The sequence below is a fragment of the Phytophthora sojae genome (assembly GCF_000149755.1).
Source record: "Phytophthora sojae unplaced genomic scaffold PHYSOscaffold_1, whole genome shotgun sequence".
Classification (NCBI taxonomy): domain Eukaryota; phylum Oomycota; class Peronosporomycetes; order Peronosporales; family Peronosporaceae; genus Phytophthora; species Phytophthora sojae.
In genome coordinates, this window is record NW_009258115.1 from 1,700,022 (window position 1) to 1,723,686 (window position 23,665).

The 23,665-nt window shown below is 54.7% G+C and overlaps 4 protein-coding genes across 4 annotated transcripts; 2 read left to right on the top strand and 2 right to left on the bottom strand.

Moving 5' to 3' along the window:
* Positions 1-1,857: 1,857 nt before the first annotated feature.
* On the bottom strand, positions 1,858-2,187 carry PHYSODRAFT_284038 (hypothetical protein; the record flags this gene model as incomplete). The annotated part of the gene is made up of 1 exon (XM_009515969.1): positions 1,858-2,187. One exon carries the CDS (start codon positions 2,185-2,187, stop codon positions 1,858-1,860), a length of 330 nt encoding a protein of 109 aa, XP_009514264.1.
* Positions 2,188-7,070: 4,883 nt separating this feature from the next.
* Positions 7,071-7,559, top strand: PHYSODRAFT_407707 (hypothetical protein; the record flags this gene model as incomplete). The annotated part of the gene is made up of 1 exon (XM_009515970.1): positions 7,071-7,559. A coding segment is annotated over one exon (489 nt), but the record flags the coding sequence as incomplete, so codon positions are not given.
* Positions 7,560-12,274: 4,715 nt separating this feature from the next.
* PHYSODRAFT_257355 (hypothetical protein) lies at positions 12,275-14,738 on the top strand (the record flags this gene model as incomplete). The annotated part of the gene is made up of 5 exons (XM_009515971.1): positions 12,275-12,484; positions 12,513-12,810; positions 12,848-12,940; positions 13,007-13,600; positions 13,630-14,738. 5 exons carry the CDS (start codon positions 12,275-12,277, stop codon positions 14,736-14,738), a joined length of 2,304 nt encoding a protein of 767 aa, XP_009514266.1.
* Positions 14,739-22,924: 8,186 nt separating this feature from the next.
* On the bottom strand, positions 22,925-23,665 carry PHYSODRAFT_411487 (hypothetical protein; the record flags this gene model as incomplete). The annotated part of the gene is made up of 1 exon (XM_009515972.1): positions 22,925-23,665. A coding segment is annotated over one exon (741 nt), but the record flags the coding sequence as incomplete, so codon positions are not given.

Below are 23,665 nucleotides of genomic sequence, written 5' to 3' on the forward strand. Positions count from 1 at the left end.
CAGACTGGCGGATCGGGCCCCGTACCAGATGTTAGAGATTGCAACGGAAGACACTACGAATACGACCGGACGTCACGAATGTGTGCCCAAGCAACGCCATGCCTCGAGATCCCAAGATCCAACAGATGCAGCTGTCAAGTGGATCGGCGATCCGATCCAATCCAGATCTGATTCTGATTCGGACTCAGATGGAAGTGAGCGGTGGATCTAAGGTCATGGCACAGCGTAGGTAATCAAGCGACACGCAAGGAATGTGAGCAAGCTCCATAGAGTCAGTAGGTACAGATGGGATGACAGGATCCATAGGAAGATAGGACTTTGGGATGGGATTGAACTTAAGCATAAATCAGTGTTGAATTTGCCTTATACATCGCAAGTGCCTTCGCCATCGCCTTCGCCTGGAAACGGGAAGTACATTGGCCCCACGGCTTAGCAAGGTTCTGGTAGTGGATCTAGCGTTGGTTAAGACTGGATAATACATTGGCTAGTTCTGCAACCTTCCTAGTGACCTACTTGCAAGTGCAGATCCCCGATCCACCCGGAGTTACTACTTGGCCGGGTGCATCCTCCACTCTCAACATCTACGGATCCCGCTATAGGAAGCGGCAAGTACAGCAAAGGAAGACCTACGAAGGCAAAGGAAAGGAACAACCCAAAGGCAACCCCACGGCCGGATCCAGATCCAGGCCGCCCGATCCAAGTCGACTACCACTGGATTAGGAATAACTACTGCGAGCAGAGTGAGGATTTCCGCGCTGCTCCACCCACATCCCCGCGTCTCGCCCGGACTGTTCTGTCTTCAAGGCTCGGACGCTTCAACAGACACCAGAGGAGCAGATCCAGCCCTACCGACGGGTACACAAGGTGACCAGTTCAGCACACAGATCATGGATCATCGGGGGACCCCCTCCGTAAGTCGGTGTTGGGGCGCAGTTGGTAAGTTGGATTGGCAATCTCGCAGATTTTGCTGATCCCGCTACACCACACCACTAACTATCCTACTTAGCGTGGGAAAACCCCCGCCACCGGATGCCGCATCCATACGGAGCCGTTCGGCGGGGAAAACCAGACAGCTACGCACACACAACTGGTTTGGAGAGCTCGATTTTCCTTGGTGTCGGTCGTATTGTGTCCAGTAACAAAAGCCATGACCTCTCCTCGCCGAGAAACCCATTTTCAGCCTCGCCTTCGTCTCCTCTCAAAATACCCATACTTCAACTTTTGGCGTTGCTCCAAAAATAGACTCCTTCGAGTTACAGGGGTACCCGATAGCTCCACTGGAGTTAAGTATTGGAGTATCCGCCGGTATTTTATCCGTAATATATTTCCGGATTATCTGAGATAATCCGGATTTTATGTAGCTCCAAGTCCAAAACCGATCCAGAAACTACAGTTCTCTATTTTCGCAGAATTGGGCGATGCGTGCGTCCCAGTCGAGCCTAGTGCACGTCCAAGTGCTGCTGAAGCGTTGTATTTACGTCAAATTGTCAGAGCGCTGTGAGTCGATTTGTGTGGTGACAATTCAGTTCATCCTATAGTCTCCATAGGTACATGTACATGTAGCAAATATTGTGCATTGATCGTTAGCCATGTTGTGCGTAGCACGCGTGGATGCGACTATGGTTGCTGCTGAGAGTGGCGTCTAGCGCATTGTTGCGCTTCTCGTCAACGGTGTACCTTCACGGTTGTACATCTTGGTAAACGCGTTGAGAATTGCGTCCTTTGGACCACGCTCGGTCGTCAGAGACGAATTGTGAGGGATGCCCAGCAGTTTTCCAATGCTGACTGGGGTTTCCTTCTGCTTGAACTTATACTTCTGCATGGTCTCGGCCGGGCTTTTCAGGGCAGGAATTTGCATTAGGGATTCGAAGGTGACGGCCAGCTTGTCTTCAGGGACTTTGCTGCATAATAGCGCGTAAATCGCATGCCAAACTTGCGCAGCCTCGACGCCTTCTTGTCCAATTCCGCAAGTCCCGACACCCACGCTCCATTGCCTCCCCGCTCTTCACCTTCGGCAGGGAAAGCATTGTTGACGTTTCCCACGTCCGCAGATTCTTGCGCTCGTAACAGCCTCGTCGGGATGCGCACACTATCAGTCGAGTCGAAAGTGATCTGCAAATCTGTAGCGACATCGACGGCAGCGAAGTAGAGAGCGACAAACAACAGTAGAATGTTTTGCCTACGCATTGCTGCTTTTTTTTGGGTTTCCTTCTAACTTCAGCGTGCTCTTGTTTGTCGACAGAAAATTGAGAAGTGGAGAGATGCCGGAGTATGTTTTATTCAAGACTGGCTGGTTTCACGCATCTGTGAGCGAAGTTCAATGCCATAGTTATCGCTGGAACCCCATCCTATACGGAACCATCCCCCACGCTTTTGATACAAAGTACGGACCGTACCGTAAAACTTGAGGTAGGTGATACATCCTTCCCTGATGACGCATTAGTTTAGATGTATTGTGCCTTTCTGTCGTTTTGCCACCCTTCAGAGATAGCTCCGGAGGGGTTCTGAGCATAGATTGGTCTTCCTAATCTGAAAGATGGACCAGTAAAAATTGGCTTAATTAAAGGCTGTCCTGATTGGATAAAACATGTGACTGGACAGCCGACAAACACACGTGGCCCACACTCCAACTCTCGCCGGCTCAAGTGCAACCGCAACCGCCCGCTCTCGCGACCAGACCCAATCGCGAGCGTACACTCCAGCACCAACGTAGCTCAACGGCAGAGTCCCGCTTGGGGGGGGGGGCGGATGTTCGATTCCTCCCGTGGGTATTACTACGTGCGCGCATGTGGCGTCTGGTTCGAACTGAGCAACAGCCGTATACAAGCGGCAAGTGACTCAGCAGCGGGTAACTACAAATGCAAATCAGCTTGCGGTTGAGGGGTGATATGCTCGATAGTGTATTCGTGTGATTGTGGCCTGTGTGTGCTCAGATACAAAGGAGGCGAGGACGAGCGCAGCTGGTGACGAGAAGCGGTCTGCGCTGAGAGGCAATGTGCGCGTGGTTGTGGGCTGTGTGTGCCAATCCGCAGGTGCAGTGAGGGTGAGGGTGAGCGCGATTAAAAGGCATGTCGGTGCGCATGTGACTTGCGTACACGTGTCCACAGAGGCGACAAGGGTAAGCACAGCTGGTAATGCGAGGCAGCGACCGTTGGGAGTCAGTGTATGCGCCTTTGGCTTGATGGTGTGTGTGTGCTTCTCGATTGTGCGCTTTGCTCAGACATAGGAGGCGCCCTTCCGATTCTAGATCTCTACGGCTGAGTCAGGATGCTAGCCTCGTGACGCGACTCCAATGCAGAGCGAAGCTATTACGGTGAGGCAAGCAGGAGTTTCTAAGGAGCACAGAGACCCGAATGTCGAATCGATGGAGCAATAAGAGGAAAACCACACACATTCGAACGAGCGTGTGTACTAGATTAGCTTGTTATCGCTAAGTCATTTGGTTTGTATCCGCAATGACTACATAAGTTTTGCCCCACTTCTTCTTTCTGTCTAGTACACTTGTACATCGCTACATTCAGCACGGCAAGTGGGTCTTCGCGAAATGCCATGTTGGCGTGCCGCTGAATCCAGCGCTTTAGGAGGGAAAACCCTACTTCAATCGGGTTCAGGTCTGGCAGATACGGGGGCAAAAAGAATAATAAAGCCCCTGTTGCGTAGATGAGCTCTTGTAGTTCCTTGTACATGTGGATCTTGGCATTGTCCATGATCACAATTGAGCATGGCAAAGGCCATGGGTTGAGGAATGGGATGATTTTTTTCCTTAAACACGTTATGGAAATTAACACGCGTGAACGTACCCTCCACATTGCCCCACCCAAAGAAGCCCTGCACGTCCATTGCGGCCAAAATGGACGCTCGTTTTCCCCTACTGAACGGTAGGGTCACATGGTCAGGGGTATTCCGGGTTGACCAGCCATACCGACGAAGAAGAGATCTAGCGAGCATTAAGATAGGCATCAATTTGGTTAGGTCAGTAATTCCCAGTAATAAAACTTCAAGTATGAAATATACCTTCCGTCCTTGGACGTTTCGTCAATGAAGACGAGCTGGTCGGGGCCACTATAGAAGGGCAGAAGCCGAGCGACATACTCACGGCGCTCACTAGGCACACATTCTCGTGCCCGCTTTGTGAGCACCTTCCTGGTTAGGTTGAGGTCGAAGCGAAGTGCTCGGCAGATAGTTGAGTCCGACAGACTGATCGTGTCTCGGAAGTTAGCTCGCAGCTCGAGGCGCAGCTCCTCGAAGTAGAAGCAAGGGTGGTTTTGTACATACGATCGTACAAATGCACACACCTCACTTGGCCATCTTGACGTCTTGGCCCTTGGTTCATTCTTCAGTACGTTTCCTGTCGTACGAAAGCGACGGTACCAGCGGCCTAAACTACGCACCGATAGACCTAGAACACTAGCTACTGTCGCTGTGTCTATGGAATATACGTACATGAGCACGATCCCTCTCCAACGCATGTCAATTGAGTAGGTCATCTTTGACTCTTCTGTAGCGACGAAAACCTAAAATGGCCCGGCGAGTGTCGGCCATTCAAGCTTTTCCCGAGCTTGTGACTAGCTCCGTAGGTCTTCACAAGAGTGTAGCATGAAGCTATATAATTGGAGGAAATTTGAGAATTCCGCTACTGTGACTGGGTAAAATTTGATGTTATTTTAAGTACGAAGGTAATTCGTGGTGCCAATCACCGTCAAAACAGACGTAATAACCTAGCCCCCTCTCTAAGCGAGCCCTTTCCGAAGTCCGATTTGCCAAAAGAAGTGAAAGGCACAGTACTTGTTGTACGTCAGCTTGCCATTCTTACTGGTGGCTGCCAAAACCGTACGGGAACAGTATTGCTTTTGGATATACCGTACAGGCGTCCCCCTCAATATGTGCCCCTATATCTTTCTGTACGGCCGATGTAATATTTTCTGCACGGTTTGCAAAAAAACGAGAATATTCACACCTAGCTCTTATTTCCTTTAAGTTAGCTGCTTTCGTACCATCACGCATATCAAGAGGGACTAAAGTTGAGTGCGTGTTGGTTGTCATGGCAAAGACGCTGGTGTTAGTTGGAGGAATCCCTTCGACCACTAACTACTGTGCCTACGAGTACAAACCCGACCCAAGAAAATTGTATATTTAAGTATATAGGTAGGAATGGCGCGTGTATAGGATATCGGTCTCAACATGACTGAGCCAGTGCGTTTGCAAATCGGTTCCTACAATTGGCACGTCAGGTAAACGTTTACGCCGTGTGCGTTTACTCCGGTTGCCTTTATTTTGGTTCTTATGCAGATCAGGTCCAGGATTTGAACATGTTGATTGTGAGACCGAATCGAAAGACCTGAACCAAACATTCACAGCTCTGGATCATGACATGACTTGGTTCCTTACCCCGTGCTCTGTTCGGCTCCCTGCTCTAGCAACAGTTTGTGGTGCTGTCTCTATGTGAAAGGGTGTGCATTTTGGCAGATAACCTTGGTTCAAAAGGTATTTGACAGTGGGTCGTGTTCGAAATCATTGCAGACAATGTACCATCACCTACTATCGGATAGCTAGAACGAGTAGCCGCCGCAATCGAACATGCCTCCCTTCCCTACTTCACTTGACAGCAAAATTCATTAGCTGTAATTGCACGCGCTGTTCATGTTTCAATGGGTGGTGCTCAATTGTATCTGTAGTGGATGCAGGCGTGACGAGCTTGATTCCACCATGAGTGTTCGTCGTGCACGCCAGAGGAAGATCACAGGTGACCAAGATGTCCAACGCTGCCAGACGTCGGCTATCTGTTATATCGCCGGTCAGGCTGCCAGTGCCTGACCCAGCTTGCATAAGGAATAAGTGAACGAGGCAACATGTTCTCTTGGGCTCGACTGTTGTGGATCGGAGCAGTTCCTGGGAACTGACCACTTCAGTCCGTCTCTCAGCTTGAAGCCACTTCAAGCTGACTGGACACGCCAGCAAGAGATGCCCTCTGCATTTGAGAGAGAGTCGGCATCCGCCACTCGACCTCACTTCACAATTTGCTAAGCAACGACGCAAGTGGTTGTTTGGTTAGATCAATACATTCGACTACTATTCCGTGCGGGTTCAGCCCCCGCATCGCCGGTGTTCAACTTTGGTCTTTCACCCGGGATACACTACAAAGAATTCTTTAGTAGTACATTCCACTCTTCGCGTGCCTCGCCACCTGAGTGGAACGCTAAGGACCAACCTCAAGCTACTACTACGCCATGACGAGCCCTAGACATGGCAACCACGCTTCGACCGCTGGATCGACGGGAACAGTCCCACTCTTCACTCCGATCCCCCCCCAAGAATCGACTCCATCTCTCACGAGGCCCTCGTGAAGTGGATGCGCGACCGCCGCGAGTACGAAGCCAAGCTGCGTGCTTGCTGTCTTGTCTCCGGCGAGGACTACGACGCTGTCGTCGAATCCGTCGTCGATGCGTTCGAGTCCGACTTGCTCGACGTGTTCTGCGACCTCAAGCTGCACCTGCCTGTGGACGACGTAGCGGAGGGCGCGCTGCTCGCGGAGATCAAGAGCATCGTGGACAGCGTGAAGACCTCCACGTTACCCGACATCAAGGCTCTGTTCAAGAAGGAGCTGCGAGAGCGACGTCGCCGCCCGTGTCCTCGACTATTTCAGAGCATTCAACATAATCATGATGGACAACGGCCTGAAAGAGTGCTTCCAAGACGCTGATGGGAGCCGTGCGAAGTGCAAACACCTGGTGGCATCTTTGCAGCCGGCGGCCCTCAAGAAGGAGGTGAAGCAGTGCGTGCGTTTCACGCACAAGGCTGCGGCCACTGACCCTCGGTGCCTCTTTGACCTGATTGTGGAGAAGGCCACTGAGCATGAGCGCCAATACCAGCGTCTGAACGAGCAGCTGCAGAAGGCCACAGCCGGGTGCATTCAAAATACGCCACGAGCCCCGAAGCCTGCGACGGGTAATCAGAAGAAGCGCTGGGAAGGCAACGACAAGTAGGCGTTGGCAGAGGTGACGTCTGCAGCTACAACCCCGGTGGCTCCCCGCACCAGTGCTCAATCTTCGAAGCCATCAAGAGGCAAGAGTTCGCGGCCTCCACCTGGACCTTGCCCCAAGTGCAATGAGCTGCACTGTCTCCGTGAGTGCACTCAAGCGACCACCGAGGAGAAGGAGGAGTTGTTCCGACGCCTGCGCGATGCCAAGAAGTCGAAGAAGGCGCGCGTCAAGCGCCTCGGTGAGATGCTTCCGCCCACGGACCGCAAGGTGACGCTGAACGGAGTGCTTGAGGTTCCGTACTGCCCGGATAGTGGGTCCGACATTACCATCATTGGTCGGTCTCACTGGCAGCAGCTCTGTGCCATCGATGCCACCCTGGAAGCCGAGAGGCTGGACACCTCCGTGCGCAGCCAGGCTTTTAGATCGACGTGGGTGACGGCCGAATGGAAGGTCAAGCTTCACGTCTTGATCCACACCGCAGCGGGTCCGGTGGAGCCGATGGATGCTGTGGACGTCCTCATCGCAGACGTGGACGACGGGGAGTTCATAGTGGGCAATGACCTGCTAACTACACTCGGCATTAATGTTGACCAGCAGTTGGAGCAGCTGGCTGGCCGTGGTGATGATGAAACCAGCGACGACTCAATTGACTTGGAGGCAGACGACCTGTCTTTTAGCACTGGCCAACCAGAATCAAGCGATGACGACATTTTCGCCGCAGTGGAGAGATTGATTAGTCGCGCTGTGGAGAATGGTTTCCCAGCCGACCGAGTGGAGCAGCTACCCACAATCGTGCACGCCTACGATGTTTGGCGCTTGGAGTTGCGCGCTGTTCCGCCGGCAAATGTGCCGCCGCTGGAAGTGCGACTCCGTGACGGGGCTCGCCCGACGAAGTGTAAGCCCCGGAAGTACCCGCCGCACATCCGCACTTTCCTGCGTGAGTTTAACGCTCGACTTGTGTATCTAGGAATGGTGTATGAGAACCCCCAAAGTCGCTGGGCGAGTCCCGTCTTGCCCGTCAAGAAGTCAGCTGATCTCATGGACTTGTGCTAAACGACGGACTATCGACTGGCTAAAGCTGAGCCTGAAGTGATGGCCGCTGTCATGCCGATACTTTCGGTAGTCTTGGAGAATGCACGTGGTAAAAAACACTTTGGGCTCTTTGACTTTCTTAAGGGCTTCTGGCAATTGGACCTCGCTGAGATGTGCCAGGAGTTCCTCTCCTACATGACGGACGAGAAACTTTTCACGCCGAGGCGAGTTCCACAAGGCTGCAGCGACGCAGCCATCTTTTTCCAGAAAACTATGAAGACTTGTTTCACGAGTCTGCTGTACGAGCACCTCCTGATCTGGATCGACGATTTGTTGCTTTACGCCGACGGTATTGACACCTATCTGGCCGAGGTTTTTTCGCTGCCGAACCAATTTGGGCTCAAGCTCAGCGCCAAGAAGTGCAGCCTGTACCAGTCTGAGGTGAAGTGGTGCGGCAGGTTGATCAATCACCAGGGCGTGCGGCATGATCCAACCCGTATCGACACGCTGCGAGCGATGCCGTACCCCAAGACGGCTGGTGAACTTCAGCAGTTCGTGTGTGCTATCAACTGGATACGGGAGTCGATTGTTGACTTCGCCAGACAGATAGCGCCCCTGCAGAAACGCCTCGACGCAGCGCTCGCCACCACGAGGCGAACTCAACGTGCAGCTGCTAGTATCGAGCTGGAGCTGACTGTGGAGGAGCGCCAAGCATTCGACAATATGAAGGAGATGTTAGCGACGGCGGCTACTCTATAGATTTTCCTGATGACACAGCCACGACGTGTTTATTCACGGACGCGTCCGACGTCGGCTGGTCGCTCATTGTAACTCAAGTCGTGAACTTTGACCCAAGGGTGCCTGCTACGGACTAGCAGCATCGTCCCCTGTACTGCATGAGCGGCACTTTCAGTGGCAGCCAATTGAACTGGACCGTGATCGAGAAGGAGGTGTTCCCGATCGTCACGGCCTGTGACAAACTGGACTACTTGTTGCTGAGGCCCAAGCCATTTCGCATGTATTGAGATCACAGGAACCTGATCCATGTGTTTGCCCCGCATCAGAGTATCAAAAAGCACATAAAGGGCAAGTTGCTGCGCTGGTCGATGAAGCTGGTCAATTTCCGCTATGTAGTGGAGCACGTTCCTGGTCCGTCCAATGTATGGGCGGATATGATCTCACGCTGGGCTGGAAATCACACTCCTACGCTTCGTGTCAAGCGTTTGAAAGCTGTGCGCAGTCACTCGGAGCCGGCGGCATCGGAGACACGAAGCCCGGCACCTCTGCGCCCCCTTGATGCTGAGGATTTTGTCTGACCTACTCTAGTGGAGCTGTTTGACACCCAGTCCGAGTTTGAAGCGCCCGTGGACGCCGAACGGAACGCCGACGGACTACTCATGATTAATGACAAGATTTGGGTACCTTCCGAGGCCAAGGATCTCATTCAGCGGCTGTGTATCGTGACACACTGTGGCGCCCAAGGACATCGTGAGCAACACACCATGGCCGCACACTTGCGCCGTCTGTTTGCTTTCGAGCACCTCTCTGCGGTGGTTTCTTCGTTTGTTGGCCAGTGTCTGCTGTGTCAGCATTCGCGAGGGGGAAAGATTATCCCCAGGCCGTGGGGCAAGACGATCAAGTGCAGCTCTCGTAATGAAGTCCTCCACTTTGACTTCCTCTACATGGGCGAGTCTTATGGCCAGAGCAAGTACCTGTTAGTTCTCAAGGATCACGCGACCCATTACTGCGAGCTGGTTGTGGCCGACATAGCCGACAGTAGCGTGGTGACTGAAGCCCTGCTGGACTGGCACTCTCGATTTGGTATCCTGCCTGAATGGGTATCAGATAATGGCACGCACTCCAAGAATGAAGTGGTTGCGGAGTTGTGTCGTCGCTTGAAATCCAAGCAATCGTTCACGCTAGCTTACTGTCCCTGGATAAATGGCTCAGTCGAACGGGCCAACCGAGACATACTGCAGGTCATGCGAGCGATGATCCTGGAGTACAAGATAAGCTACAAGGATTGAGTGTACCTGATCCCCATGGCCCAATCAAGTCTCAACCACACGGCTGTCCCATCGCTGGGGAACCGTGCGCCGGTGGAGCTGTTCACGGGCCTGCAGTGCCCCACGCCACTCAAGGAGTTCTACCTGCCGGAGACGGATGAGCTACAAACTGTTCCTAACAGTGATGCGATCGACGCGTTCCTCGATAAGCTGCGTGGCAGTATACACGAGATGCACAAGGACGTCGGAGACCAGAGGGAGAAGCAACGCCTGCTGAACAAGAAGCGCCAGCGCGGTGAAACCTCGTGAATTTTGCAGTGGGTGACTTTGTTTTAAGGTCTCGCGTCGACGAGAAGCACGGGAACAAGCTTCAGGTGACTTGGATTGGCCCCTACAGAGTGGTGCGAGCTGATGCACACTCGTTTCGCGTACAGCACTTGGTTACAGGTGACGAACAGGACGTTCATGTCTCACGCTTGAAGATGTACGCGGATGACAGCCTCGAAGTGACAGAGGAACTGCTGGATCATGTTGCATCTCAAGGTATCCTGCTTGCTGTGGATAGTCTCAAGGAGCACCGTTGGAACGAAGCCACCAGTGACTACGAGTTACTCGTCACCTGGAAGGGCTTACAGCCAATCGAGGACTTCTACGAGCCCATGCTGGACCTCGCCAAGGAGATCAAGGTATTGGTGGGCAAGTATGTGGACATGACAGGCGACCAGGATCCGAGCAACTACTGGTTATGTGGTGTAGCGGGATCGGCCAAAATCTGGTTAAGGGCTGATCGAGCTTCCTACCAGCGCCCAGACACCGACTAACGGAGGGGGTTCCCCAACGATCCGTGATCGGCTGAACTTGTTCTCACCTTGTGTACCCGTCAGCGGGCTGGATCTGCTCTCTCGGGGCTCCAAAGATGCAGCACTTGGTGAAGATCGAGTGTCTTGGCGTGACGCGGGGATAGTTTGTGGAGCAGCGCGGTAGTCTTTGCTCTGCGTCCGAGTATACGCTCCGATCGAGGGTTGTTCGCTGCGATCGGTCGGCCTGGAGTTGATCCAAGGCCTGTAGTTGCCTTTCCGGGTGTGTTCCTTCCTTTCTTGAGCTGCTTACCGCTTCCTCTAGCGGGATCGAGGTTGATCGAGAGGAGAAACGATCGCCGGCCAAGCACTAATATCCGGTCGATCGGGGACTTGCCCACAAGAGATAGATCACTAGAGTAGGTCAAGCTGGTCAATGTATTAATCCAGTCTTTACCGTACCGCTAGTTCACTACCCAAAGTGTCGACACTGCCGAGGCCAATGTAGTTCCTGGGACTTGGTGACTTGAGGGGACTTGTGGTCTTTGGTGCAAATTTTCTTCTGATTTATGTTTAGCTGGTCTCTCCCTAATGCTACCATCTTGCTTACCCTCCTACAACGACACGATTACTGGATTCTTGCCCCGACTTCGTCCTCCATGTGCGTCCCATCCTGGTCGATCCACGACGGACCCGATCGGTGATCGACTCCGATCGGCCATGATCGGCGATCGACCCCGATCGGCGACCCACGATCGGCTCCCGATCCACGATCGACCCCGATCGGCGATCCGCGGTCGATCTCGATCGGCGATCCACTCCCGATCGATGACTTATGCCGGTTGCCATGCGCCGCCGATCTATCACCTTCTGTCCTCGGCCATCTCAGATCCGCGGCTTCTGTCGTCGATCCGGACTTGGGTCGGCCACGAATCACGCCGCGGTTCGGGCACGATCACCCACAATCCGGCTTGCCACATGTCCTGCCTTACGCGCCGGCGTCATCGGACCACCTGAGATCTCCCGAAGAACTCCTTCTGATCCGAAGATCCTTGCTGCCTGTCTCTCGATCGCCGATCTCCCACGCCTCCAGTCGATCGGCCCTGCCGCCTTTCTCGGAGAACAATTCTTATTCAGCACTTCTCCACATCCGCCCCCGGGCCGCAAGTTGTGTCGCACGGCGGCTCACTTCGGACAGTTCGACCTTGGTCATTCTCCAATTCGCCGCCCCAAGCGCAGATTACTCCAGATAGACGCACCGCCGACCAACCCTCCGGCACATTCCCCCAGTCCGTCGGGCGACGGCGGTTCGACACGCGGCTCGCCCCGGTCGACTCATTCGACCCCTCGATCGACGCGATCGACGGCCTCCCGTCATGCCGCGGCTTCTTCCGACGCTGCCCGCCGAATCGCCCGCCTAGAAGATGAGCTGGCATGCGCTTACGCTTCCCGATCGACTATGATCCGCGACCGGGCGCGCCCGGACGACACCGTGCGCGAGCTGACCGCGAACCTACACGACTTGGAGCGCCACCGCTGGGCGCAAGAGGCAGAGATCCGCCGTCTGCAGGCCGAAGCCAGGGACCTTCAGCAGAGTGCCCAGGGTCAAGGTCTGCAGCTGATCCAAGGCCTCCGGAATCAGATAGCCCAGCAAGCCGCCGAGATCCAGGTTCTGGATCGTCGGCTGACGCGCTCAGGCCCACCTCGCGACTGCTAGTGCCGATCGTGATCGACTGGACTACCAGCTCGATATCGCCACGGCGGACATTTCGGACCTCCGATCGCAAGTTTCCGAGCAAGAGCGCGAGCTGGACGAGGTGATCCACGAGCTGGACCTTACACGCGGTAGCCTCGATCGGGTCCAGACTGCCCTTCGGATGGCCGAAACAGCCGCGGCCACTCCGGCCACTCCGGCCGCTCCGGCCGCTCCAACCCCGACGCCCCCCACTGGACCCACGCCCGACGTCGATCGACTGAAAGGTTGCCCTCCGCCAGGTGAATGAGGAGCTGGATCGGATGCGTACCGCCCAAGATACCGCGAGAGACCAAGCCACCGCTGCCGTGGAAGACGTCGATCAAGCTCATCAGGACCGCGACGTTGCGCTCCGAGAGAACGCCGATCTCCGTACGTAAACTTTCCGTGTCGCATATTCCGTTGTCGATCGCTGCTCATGCCGTCGCTGTGTTACAGGATCGTGTCTCGAAAACGCGCAACAAGCGATCCGTGCCCAAGACGCCCAATTCATCGACGTCCAGGACGCCTACGCTATGTTGCGGCGCGCCAGCGATCGATCCAACGAGGATCTCGAGAATGTCGACGACGCCTTATCTCGCGTGGTTCGGTGGATTGGACTTCGCCAGTGCGCGCCGACCATGCCTGTCCGTCGCAGCCGCAGTCGCTCTGGATCTCCGGACTCCGTCGGGCACATCCACAAACGTGCCCGATCGGCGCCTCCACCACGCAGTCGGTCTACGAGTCGATCGCCCGCTCGGTCTCCCTCGCCTTCCTTTTCGTTACCCGGCCATGACGATGAACTCCCCGCTGGGGGCCAGCCCGCCGAAGATCAACCCGCAAAGAAGGTGCCTACTGCGGATCAACCGCCTTCCGATCTGAACGATCAAGAGGGATCGGACCAAGAAGAGTCAGGTTCGCCCCCTCGATTTACGCAGGAAGACCGGTCGGAAGAGGACGAGTCGTCTCCGGCCCGATCCGCGACCGACGAGGAAAATTTCGAATCGGAGTGGCCCGATCAAGAGCCGACGAATAAGAAGACGAGTCGGAGGGGTTTGATCAGGATGCTCTCGCAGCCTTAGCTCGATCCCGATCGGAGGCTCGCCGCCGTCAATCTGCCTCGCCGGCCCGTACCCACACTTCGCCGGCTCGCTCGCAATCGCGATCGCCCTCCGTCGTGTCAATTCACTCCCAATCTGGATCGGCTCGCTCCCAATCGTCCCACGGAACGCATCAGTCCCGTCATGGCTCACCTGGACCGACGTCTCCGGAATCCCCGCCTGGTTCCCCACCTGGATCGCCGCCGCCCGGTTCTCCGCCTGGATCGCCGGGGCGTCGTCGTCTGGTCCCGCCGTTGTTCCCGATCGGTACCATGATCCCGGGTTTCAACGCCCCCAGGGCGCTTGCTCAGACTGATACAGACCCCTGGCCTTCGATCCTGCTGGGACAGCTACAGATCACCGGCATGATCCTGTCGACGCTGACCCATTATCTCATCCTACCCGGGGGCTGGCTCTTCCCGCTCGTCGTTCGGGGCATTGCACAGCCTGCGGCCGGGGTTGGCTATCGAGACGACCTGATCACCGGACCTAACATCACCGCGCTGATGGCCGATCGCCCTTGGCAGGCGCTGCAGAACTCGGCCGATCCGTTGACGTTCGATCTGGCACTCCATCGAGGCGCCGGAACCCGATTGGGTCGGATCGCCACTGCCTATCTTCAGTTCGATGAGCAGAATCGCCAGGCCTTCTGGGAAACAACTTATTATCTCCCGATCACGGCCGCCCAGCGTCGGGATCAGATCGTCGAGCGATACCATCGCGATCGTCGTGCCCGACGGATCCGCCTCGATGATCGGTGGCGCCGACTCCTCGTCGATATGCTGCCGATGATGCGAGAGATGTGGGCGGACGTCGATCTGTTGCTGGACCCATTCTTCCTGCAGATCCCGGTGCGACAGCGGGACGCTGTGACCTGGTATCCTGGCGTGGTATCTCGCGCTGCGAACGTCGTCAACCCCACCCAACACCAAGGCGAACCGACTGACCTCCGTACGGCGCTGATCGAGGCCGACACCCATGATCCCTGGCGGAACCAGTACCGCGCCCACCCCCAGGACCATCCAGCCCAGCGGATCCCGCGTCTCCGCAACAAGTTCAACCCCAACGTCGGCGCCCAACACCAGCCGTGACATGATTGCCGTCTCCACGATCGACTTCCGCGAATACCGAGCCAGTCGACCATCACACCCCAAGAATAGGAGTGACGCGGAGGCCGATCTTCCATACACGTAGCGCGAAGTACTCAGATTGATCCATTCCATCGTAATAACCCACATTCTTCCTTGATCTTCCACTGTTCCCCGTCAATCCATTCGTTGTTAATTCGATCGGCCAAGATCTGTCCTCATGTCTTCCTGTACTCACTCCATAACCGTCCGATCTGCACTCACGTACACTCATTCGTTCATATACAACCCCTTCCTCCGATCAACGGCCTCCCCGTCGATCCGTCATCCCTCTCTCTCACCAAGCTGACCCGATCTCACTCCTCCTCGCGAGACTGCATCGCGCTGAATCGGTTCCGGTTCACGCGATCTCGAAGGAACTCGTGCAATAAAGCTCCACAGTTGAGATCAGCTTCGTCGACCCAGTCAGGCTCGTCGTCACCCTTCCAGTGCACCAGAAATTCTCGATAAGTCCGGTCGTACCGCGTCCTTCGACCCGTCCGCATATCCGTGATCTCCTCTACTTCGTACTCATTCGCGTCTCGATCTGGGGCCCAGCTGTCCTCCGGAAGTAAGACTTCGTCGAAATCGAGTCGATCCGCTGCGTCCACCGTGAGCGCGATCTGCGGTCGATCGGGGAAGTCCCTGACCAGCTTCAGCTTCGAAACATGCACGATCGGGAACAGGTGATAGTCCGTACCAGCGATCTGAAGCTTCATCGTATATTCGTTCATCTTCTCCGCAACACGGAACGGGCCGTGCCACAGGTGGGCCAACTTCCGGGCATACCCCTCTTTCACTCGATCTAGGTACAGCCACACCTAAGATCCAGCTTCGATCGAGTGCGGTCGAACTTCTTCATTGTGTCGATCGGCCCGATCCGCGATCGCCTCGCGTAGTCGAGCATTCACCTGACTTGAGCCTGATCGTAGTGCTTCTGGATCCGATAACGCCACTGTCGAGGATCCCGATCCCGAGTCCGGGTACTACCCAAAGGTATCGTTGCCTCGAGCGTCGATCGAGGATCCCATCCATGCATCAGATAAAATGGGGAGTCCCCACGGACCCGATCCTGAGCCGTGTTGATCGCGAAGGTCAATCGCTCTGCGTACTCATCCCAATCCCTCTAATCCAGATCCTCCACGAACATCTTCAGGGCCCTCGTCGCCGTCTGTACCATTCGCTCTGCAGTTGCCATCGTCGCTCGCTGGCGGATACCCAGGATCTTGTTAAAGGCGCGGAAGAAGTCAGCCATAAATCCCGGCTCTCGATCGTGCCTGATCACCTCGCTAGCACCAAATCGCCGGAACACACACTCTTCGTAAGATTCGGCGATCGTCTACGCCGTTCGGGAGGAACTGGCCTTCGCGATCACGTATCCCGTGAACAGATCGACCCAGTAGCACGTGTGTAGCCCAACTCATAAGGGCCATGGTTCAAGTCCCATTTTTCCTGTTTTTAAATTATTATATCTACTACCATATATAAACGGTAATATTTCTTTATTAGTATAAGCTAATGATTCTCCTTCTATCGCAATCGATACAATAATTAATCAAAGAGAACCTCATTTAAAAAAAATACTAATAATCATTAAAAATACCAACTATTTCATTAGTAAATACTAATCAAACTGTTAAAAGTTTATATAAATTAGGAATTTCAAATATAATTTATGAACATTTTTTAACAAATCAGAATTTTAAACTACAATAATAACATATACAAATTTCGGAATATATGAACAAAAATGAATTTGACCTAATATTTCTGGATATCTACATCCTGAAATTTTGCCAATCCAAAAATAAAATCCAGGTAGCGGAACATTCTGTATGTTAATAAAGATATATTGTGAAATATGTTGAAGATATCAGAAAAGAAAACGCTGGCATTAGAAACAAAAAATAACGAATATGAATCGGTATCACCGTAAGAATACCATGAAAATGTAAAATTGCCACACCAATTCGAAAATGGTATTTTGATAAATTTATTATGAAATTATAAATCAATATTAAATTTTATGAAAATACCATTTTCTAATTGGTGTAGCAATATTCCGTAGTACCCTTGTACGACTTGGGTAGCGAAGGTATGTGATCCATCGCTATGATCTGGAACGGGTATGTCGCCTGGATGTTTCCCGGCGACTCGCCCCTGATCGTGGGTCGTCCTTTGCCGGTCTCGCAGTCGACACATTCGCCGACGTACTTCTGCACACTTCTGAAGAGACCTCTCCAGTGAAAGTGATCGTGGATCCGCTGGTATGTACGCCCGATCCCTTGGTGTCCACCTTCCAGAGTGGAGTGATAGTGATGCAGGATGTCTTGATGCAGCGTCTCCGGTGCCACCAGTCTCATCAGTCCATCTCGATCTGCATCCGATCGCTTGGAGGGTGGGCAATAGAACAGCAGATTATCACCGTCGATCCCGTAGTCCGCTGCGAGGTTGCCATAGGATCGGGCCTCATCCTGTGTCACATCAGCCACATCTCCCATCAGATATTTCTTCATACCCGCGATCCACGTTTCTTCATCCTGTGCTCGACGAATCCGATCGATCCGCAACCCTCGCACGAACTCCTCCTGCATGACGGTCGGGTTCGGCCGTGATCTGGTGCCCGATCGGGTTGTCGTCGGAGATAGTCGGGCGATCGACTCATCCGACCGGACGACCAGGATCTCATCAAGTCGGTTCAGTGTCACTAGATCCCCATGATCGGCATCCTCCTCGACGATGACGCCCCCTTCACGTTGGAGTGCTGCACTGGCCAGGCTGTCCGCACTTCCGTTCCAGTCTCGTTTCACATGTAACAGCTCGTGATCTGGCCAGTTCCGTAGCTGATCCAGCACCTTCTGCTTCAACAATGTCAGCTTAGGTGCTTTGCCGTCAATCTCGCCCCGTACTTGTCGGATCACCAGGTTGGAGTCACCGCAGACCACTAACCTGCCTCGACCTATGCCGTCCAGGAGGTCGAAACCCAACAACAGACCATCATACTCCGCCTCGTTAACAGTCAGCCCTTCGGCATAGCCCGATCAAGCCTTCACCACACTCCATTCGGGTAACTTCCACAAGATTGCAGTGTACGCGCCCCGCCTCGCTTGACGCGGGCGGATCCATCGAAACTCATCACCAGCAGCTCTTCGTCCGCACGCACCGTCGGGATCGGGGCTTGAATCTTCCGCCGGGGTTCTTTCTTCGGCGCGATCGCGATCAACGCGTCGTACAGATCCGATCGAGGCGTAATACTAGCGGCGATCGCCCCCAATATCTCGTCCTCTCCCTTGGTGCACTTCGTGATCTCCAGTGTCCAGGACGATAGGAGTGCAGCCCACTGGCCCAATCGGCCTCGAAGACCAGATGATCGGAACAGCCACGCCAACGTCGAGTGTCGGGTCAAGACCCGGATGGATCGTCCAACCAGCATGTTATAGTTCAGGTCCAGGATCCGTAACAGCGCCAGTACTTCTTTCTCCACCACATTGTAATTCAGTTCATTCGACTTCAGCGTTCGACTGGCGAAAGTAACGGGATGATAGATCTGGTCGTGCTCCTGCATCAATGCGGCCGAGATCGCCCAGTCACTGGCATACACAATCACGACCGGAGTCCGATTGCGATCGAAGTGCCGCAGGATCGGTGTCGTCGCGATCTTCATCTTCAGGGTCGAAAGGGCACGATGAGCACGGATCCAGCGTTCATCGGCTACACCGACTTCAGGAACTGATGGAGTCCGATCGGGGTTCACTGGGTCCGTATCCACTAAGTTCAGTACTTGACGATCCAGGATCTGGTGCAGATCGGGGCGTTTCTTCAGCTCGGCGAAGTCCACCTCGCGCAGTTCGTACAGGATCGCTGCGTAGATCGCGTAATCTTCCAAGAAACGGCTGTAATAATTGAGACTGCCCAAGAACGACTGCATCGATCGGAGTGATCCGGGGAACGGCAGATCAGTCAGAGCCGTGAGATCCTTCGGATTGGCCTCTAGCCCGTCGTTCGACACCCGATGTCCCAGATAGTCCACCTTACGCATCCCCCAAGAGCTCTTCTCCACACTGATCGAGAGGTTCCACTTATCACAAGCGTCCAGCAGGTGATCCACGCGATCACACAGCTCGTCCCATGACCCGGCCGTCACCAAATGTCGTCAATATACGATCTGCGACCTAGCACTGATGGACGCCCCGGATCTTCTGGTTCTCCTGACTCGATCAAGTCCGTAGTGACTTCACAGCCCGACGATCGCGGGATCCTGGTGAACCCATACAACGCGTCGTCCAGAAGTCGCTGGTAGATCTGAGGAGCGTTCTTCAAGCCGAACGGCATCCGGTTCCACTCGAACAGACCCATGTGGGTGATAAAGGCCGAGATCGCATGAGCTCGATCGGTCATTGTCACCACCCAGAATCCACTAGCCATGTCCAAAGAGCAATACCAGAGTACCTTATCCAGATCCTCCAGCAAATCGTTGATCAAGGGCATCGGATATACCATCAGCCTGGTTAGACTGTTGACGAGCCGATAATCGATGCAGAGTCGGATATCCACGCCGTTCTTCTTGATGATCACGACAATCGGCGAGGCCCACGGTGATCGAGATTTCCGAATCATCTTGGCTGACAATAATCCCTTGATCAGCTCGGACACCTTCTCCACGAACTGAGGGGCAACTTTCCGGACGCGTTGAGCGATCGGCTTCGCGTCGCCCACGTCGATGTCGCAGGTGACGCCCCGGGCTGCTGGGGGAAGTGGATTGCCCTTGCCGATCAGCAGGTGATTCCTGTGCCAGATCTTCTTTCGCAGCCGATCGATCTCCTCCGGGGTGTTGAACTCCAGATCTCCCATCTTGATATCATCGATCGTCACCTCATCCGTCGTCGAGATCACAATTTCAGGAGCACAGCTAATTCACCTTCGACATCTTCTGCTGACAGATTCCTGCCCTCGTGATAATGGACCTGATCATCAGCGCCAACATCTCGATCTGGTTCGGATGCAATGAGGTCGTCCCGATTTGAAGTGGGTTTGGCCTCCTTGTCCGACTGATCCCCTCCAACGATCGACGAGTCTTCAGCCAGTTGCGGCAGTCGTTCAGATGCAGGAACACCGTCGACTGCTGTATCGTCACTTGATCTCGACTGTTCCACAGCTAAGACCGCAAAAGGGTGTGTCCGATCGGTACTCCCGCCCCCAAGATCTGGTTCGACGGCACAACCGTCGACCTGATCGGCCGATGGCAAGTGAGGGGACACGATTTCGCCTTTCTCAGCTGCTTTACCACCGGCGTCCACATGATCTGGCTTCCCCTCTGGATCGCCAGCACGATCATCTTGCGGCTTCGCGTCATCTATCGGTGCATACGCTTGATCCGTGGTCGGCGAAGGCTGGGAGTCCAGCCCCACCTGTTTCCGCTTTGGAGGGCATTCCTCCTCTGATCCGGAAGGTTCACACACCGACTCAACATGATCCGACCGTGGGTCTGGTGGATCTCCGACGAGGACGGTTGAAGCTGACGACCCCGACTCCTCTGTCACGCGATCACCGTCCTGCAACGGTCTGCCTCCTGATCTAGGAGTATCAACGACGGCCACCCCCGGATCAGGGCTCATTGCCTCCGGTTCGCTTGGTGGATCGGGTGGACCCGTCGATTGATCGGCAATCGGGGATACCTTGCGTCTCTGGAGAATGGCTCGGGACGTTGGATAAATCGGTCGCTCGACGGCAGGTACTGGAGGTTCCGCTGGTGCCCCCTGGCCCGTCGGCCGGTCATCTATCGTGGCTTGAAAGGCTAGATTCTGCCATTCCATGTATCGACGAGATCGAATCGACACATATCCTGGGATCCGGGGTATTCGATCTCCGGCCAGCCACATCCCGACCGTTCATTCCGATGCAAGACAAGATCTTTGTCACTGATGTTGGTAACCTGGAGATATCTGATCCTGCCGGGTCCTCGGACCACGGTTGGCACCCAACGATCTCCACGGGTGACCCATAGCTTTTCTCGATCCGTCACCTTCATTCGTAGCGGAAGCTCGATCGAATCCCCGATCGCGATCTGCATTCCCTGATCTATACACACGTGTCTGACATTGTCGTTGTATAGCTGACGCCGTCCGCTAAGCTGGATCTTGACTTCGTCGGGGAGACAGATAGAGCCGTCCACAAGATCGAGGCGGATCCCCGCTGGAACCATAAAGTCCATACCCAGGATCGCCTCTTGTCCTGATAGATCGCCAACCCAGATATCGAAGAAATACACCAGCGATCCCGCCAGCGTAACCTTGATCCTGGTCCTTCCTTCCGTCATGTACACGCTTTCGCCAATTCCCACACATTTCTGGTTCTGACAAGTGACGACATCGCACCCCACCTTACGAGCAAAGGCGGTGTCCACGTCGATGGACACCTCGGCGCCGGTGTCTAAGAGTAAGATCGACTTCTCATTGTTGATCTTGCCAGTGATCTTGGCCTGACGGAACCACTTACCTGGCGAATGATGTTTCCAGTACCTTCTGGACTCCCCAGGGAGGAGATCGGGCACCACATCGCCAGATCTGCGGTGTTCGCTGACGCGAGGCCGACTTCGATCGCTATCATGCTACGGGATCTCGGTCGTCACTTCTCCATCAGCTGGCTTGAACCATTCCTCCGGTCTGCGTTGCTTCCAATAGCCCCGCGTTTCTCCAGACTGGAGATCCAAGGGCACTTCGGCGTCAGAACGGCTGAAGTCGTCCGACCGATGTAGACTTAAGACCTTGGCGGCAAATTTCGCATGCAGGTCACATGTATTACCGCGTAGATCAGTCCGTCCAGTTACTCGATCTACCGTGTTCTTGTTCACGAATGCATAGATGCAGTACCTAGAACGCTCGGCTCGAACCGGATTCCAACCCGGCGAGCGTCCTTGTTTAACATCTTCTTGGCGATCGTGGGCAACATGCCAGCGTGCTTCGCCGGGTTGAACCATTGACGGATTTGGTTGTAGAATTCCTCCATCGGACACTTGCTCATCTCGTGTAGTTCACCACATCCACGACACACAAACAGGCAGCGATCCGCCGGATGACCTCTCTTGCCACACTTCTCGCACGTCAAACGTCTCCAACAATCTAGATCGGTGTGTTTCTGCGATCCACAATGTCAGCAGCGGTTTGATCGCTCCGATCCGTCAGGTGAAGATCGCGGTCGTGGATCCGATCGAGTGAGTCATGGTTGATCTGCGCCTGGTTGCTCCGATCCGGCTTCGTTGCGTCGCCCCCAGCGTTGCGGGACTTGTCCTCGGCCGACGCTAGGTAAACGCGGCGTAGATCACCCTCCGAGTCCGATCCGTCTGATCCCGTGTCCGATCCAGACCCCTGGCTCGCGATCTGTACTGCACGCACTGCACGCTTGGTTGCAGCAGCTGGTGCTGATGTCGGAACTTTCTGACGATACTTCGATCCAAAGGCGGATCGCTTCTGTCTACTCTTCGCGCGCTCTCGAGCGCGCAGGACTTCCTCCAGATCTTCCGCGTCCGCAAGCCGGAGTAAAGTGAGCTGATCGGCCAGTTCCGGATCGCCCAGTGTCTCGATAAAGTGTTCGACATGTTCTCGGCGGGCCTTGGAATCCCAGTCCTTGATCTTCAATCTTGCACGTAGAGCCGCCACATTCAGTCGATAGAGGTACTCCAACGGCGATTCATCCGATCTCTTGCGAGAATGATAATACTGCCAAGCGACCGATACTCCCAGGCCACAATACTGGATCTGGAAACTCCGGAGTAGATCGCTCCACTTGTTCCGCGTCGATCGGCCCAGCTGGCGGTACCAGTTCTTCGCCGGGCCCGTCAGTAGATCAGCGAAGGTCAAGCACTTCTCTTCGTCCGTAGCCTGATCTCGCAGGAACGCCGATTTCACCTTGCTGACCCACGACCGGGCGCGATCTTCGTCCTGATCCTTGCCACTGAACTCCTTGAGATCGGACATCGCGGAGATTTGCACGCGCTGGATCAAGGAGGACCCAGTGGATCCCGAGGCAGCGGTGGCCACCACAGCAGGGGCCGAACTAGGTACATCAATATCGTCCGGATCGTATTCCCACTGGTAGGGACCTTGGTCCGGTGATCCGGCTGATTCCATCTCCACGTCCCGCGATCCAACGTTGTCGTCGACCACTGGAGTAGGTGTTACCACCGTGCCCTGTTGTTCCTTCAGAAATCGAGTCATCGCAGCCTGAAAGTAAGACTCCAGTCTGCCATTCGACTTATCGGATCCGGTGGCACTGGTGGTCCGATCGGTCGACTTGGGTTTCTGCTTCCGAGGTCCTGATCGCATGCGTTCCTGATGTTGACTCCGTGATCGCGCGTCCAACATCGCAGATCCTGAAGGGCCGAGGGACATCCGTTGGGGTTCAGACGACGTATCCGATACTTGTTCCGCTGCGGAGACATAAGGTGACGACGATCGGTACCCCGTGGACTCCACTCGCGGCGATGACACTGGAGCTGGCGACACTGGATCTGGCACTTTGGGGTCCGGACTGTCCGCGATCATGTCGACCAAAGGTCTCAACTTGTCGACCAATGTCTGGATCGCTGTCTGGATCACATCGAGATCTTGATCGCAAAGATCGTTCGCTTCAAAGGCGCCAGCCACGAAGCCGGCTTCCTTCAACAGCCCGAGCAGGTTCTTCACCGCCATCAGCTTGTTATCCGTCACTCGGGGGGCCGAAATCGGGCCCTTCGGGTCGTCGATCTGCTCTGGCCGCACGATCACCACGACAGGAGCTTGGCGCAAGAAATCTCTCAGTTCCTTCAAGTAATACTGACGATCCAGGTCAGCCTCAGACCAGTCGAGCGCCGACGGTCTGGGATCTTCGTCGTCCAAGCCTGGCGCTCTCAGCTT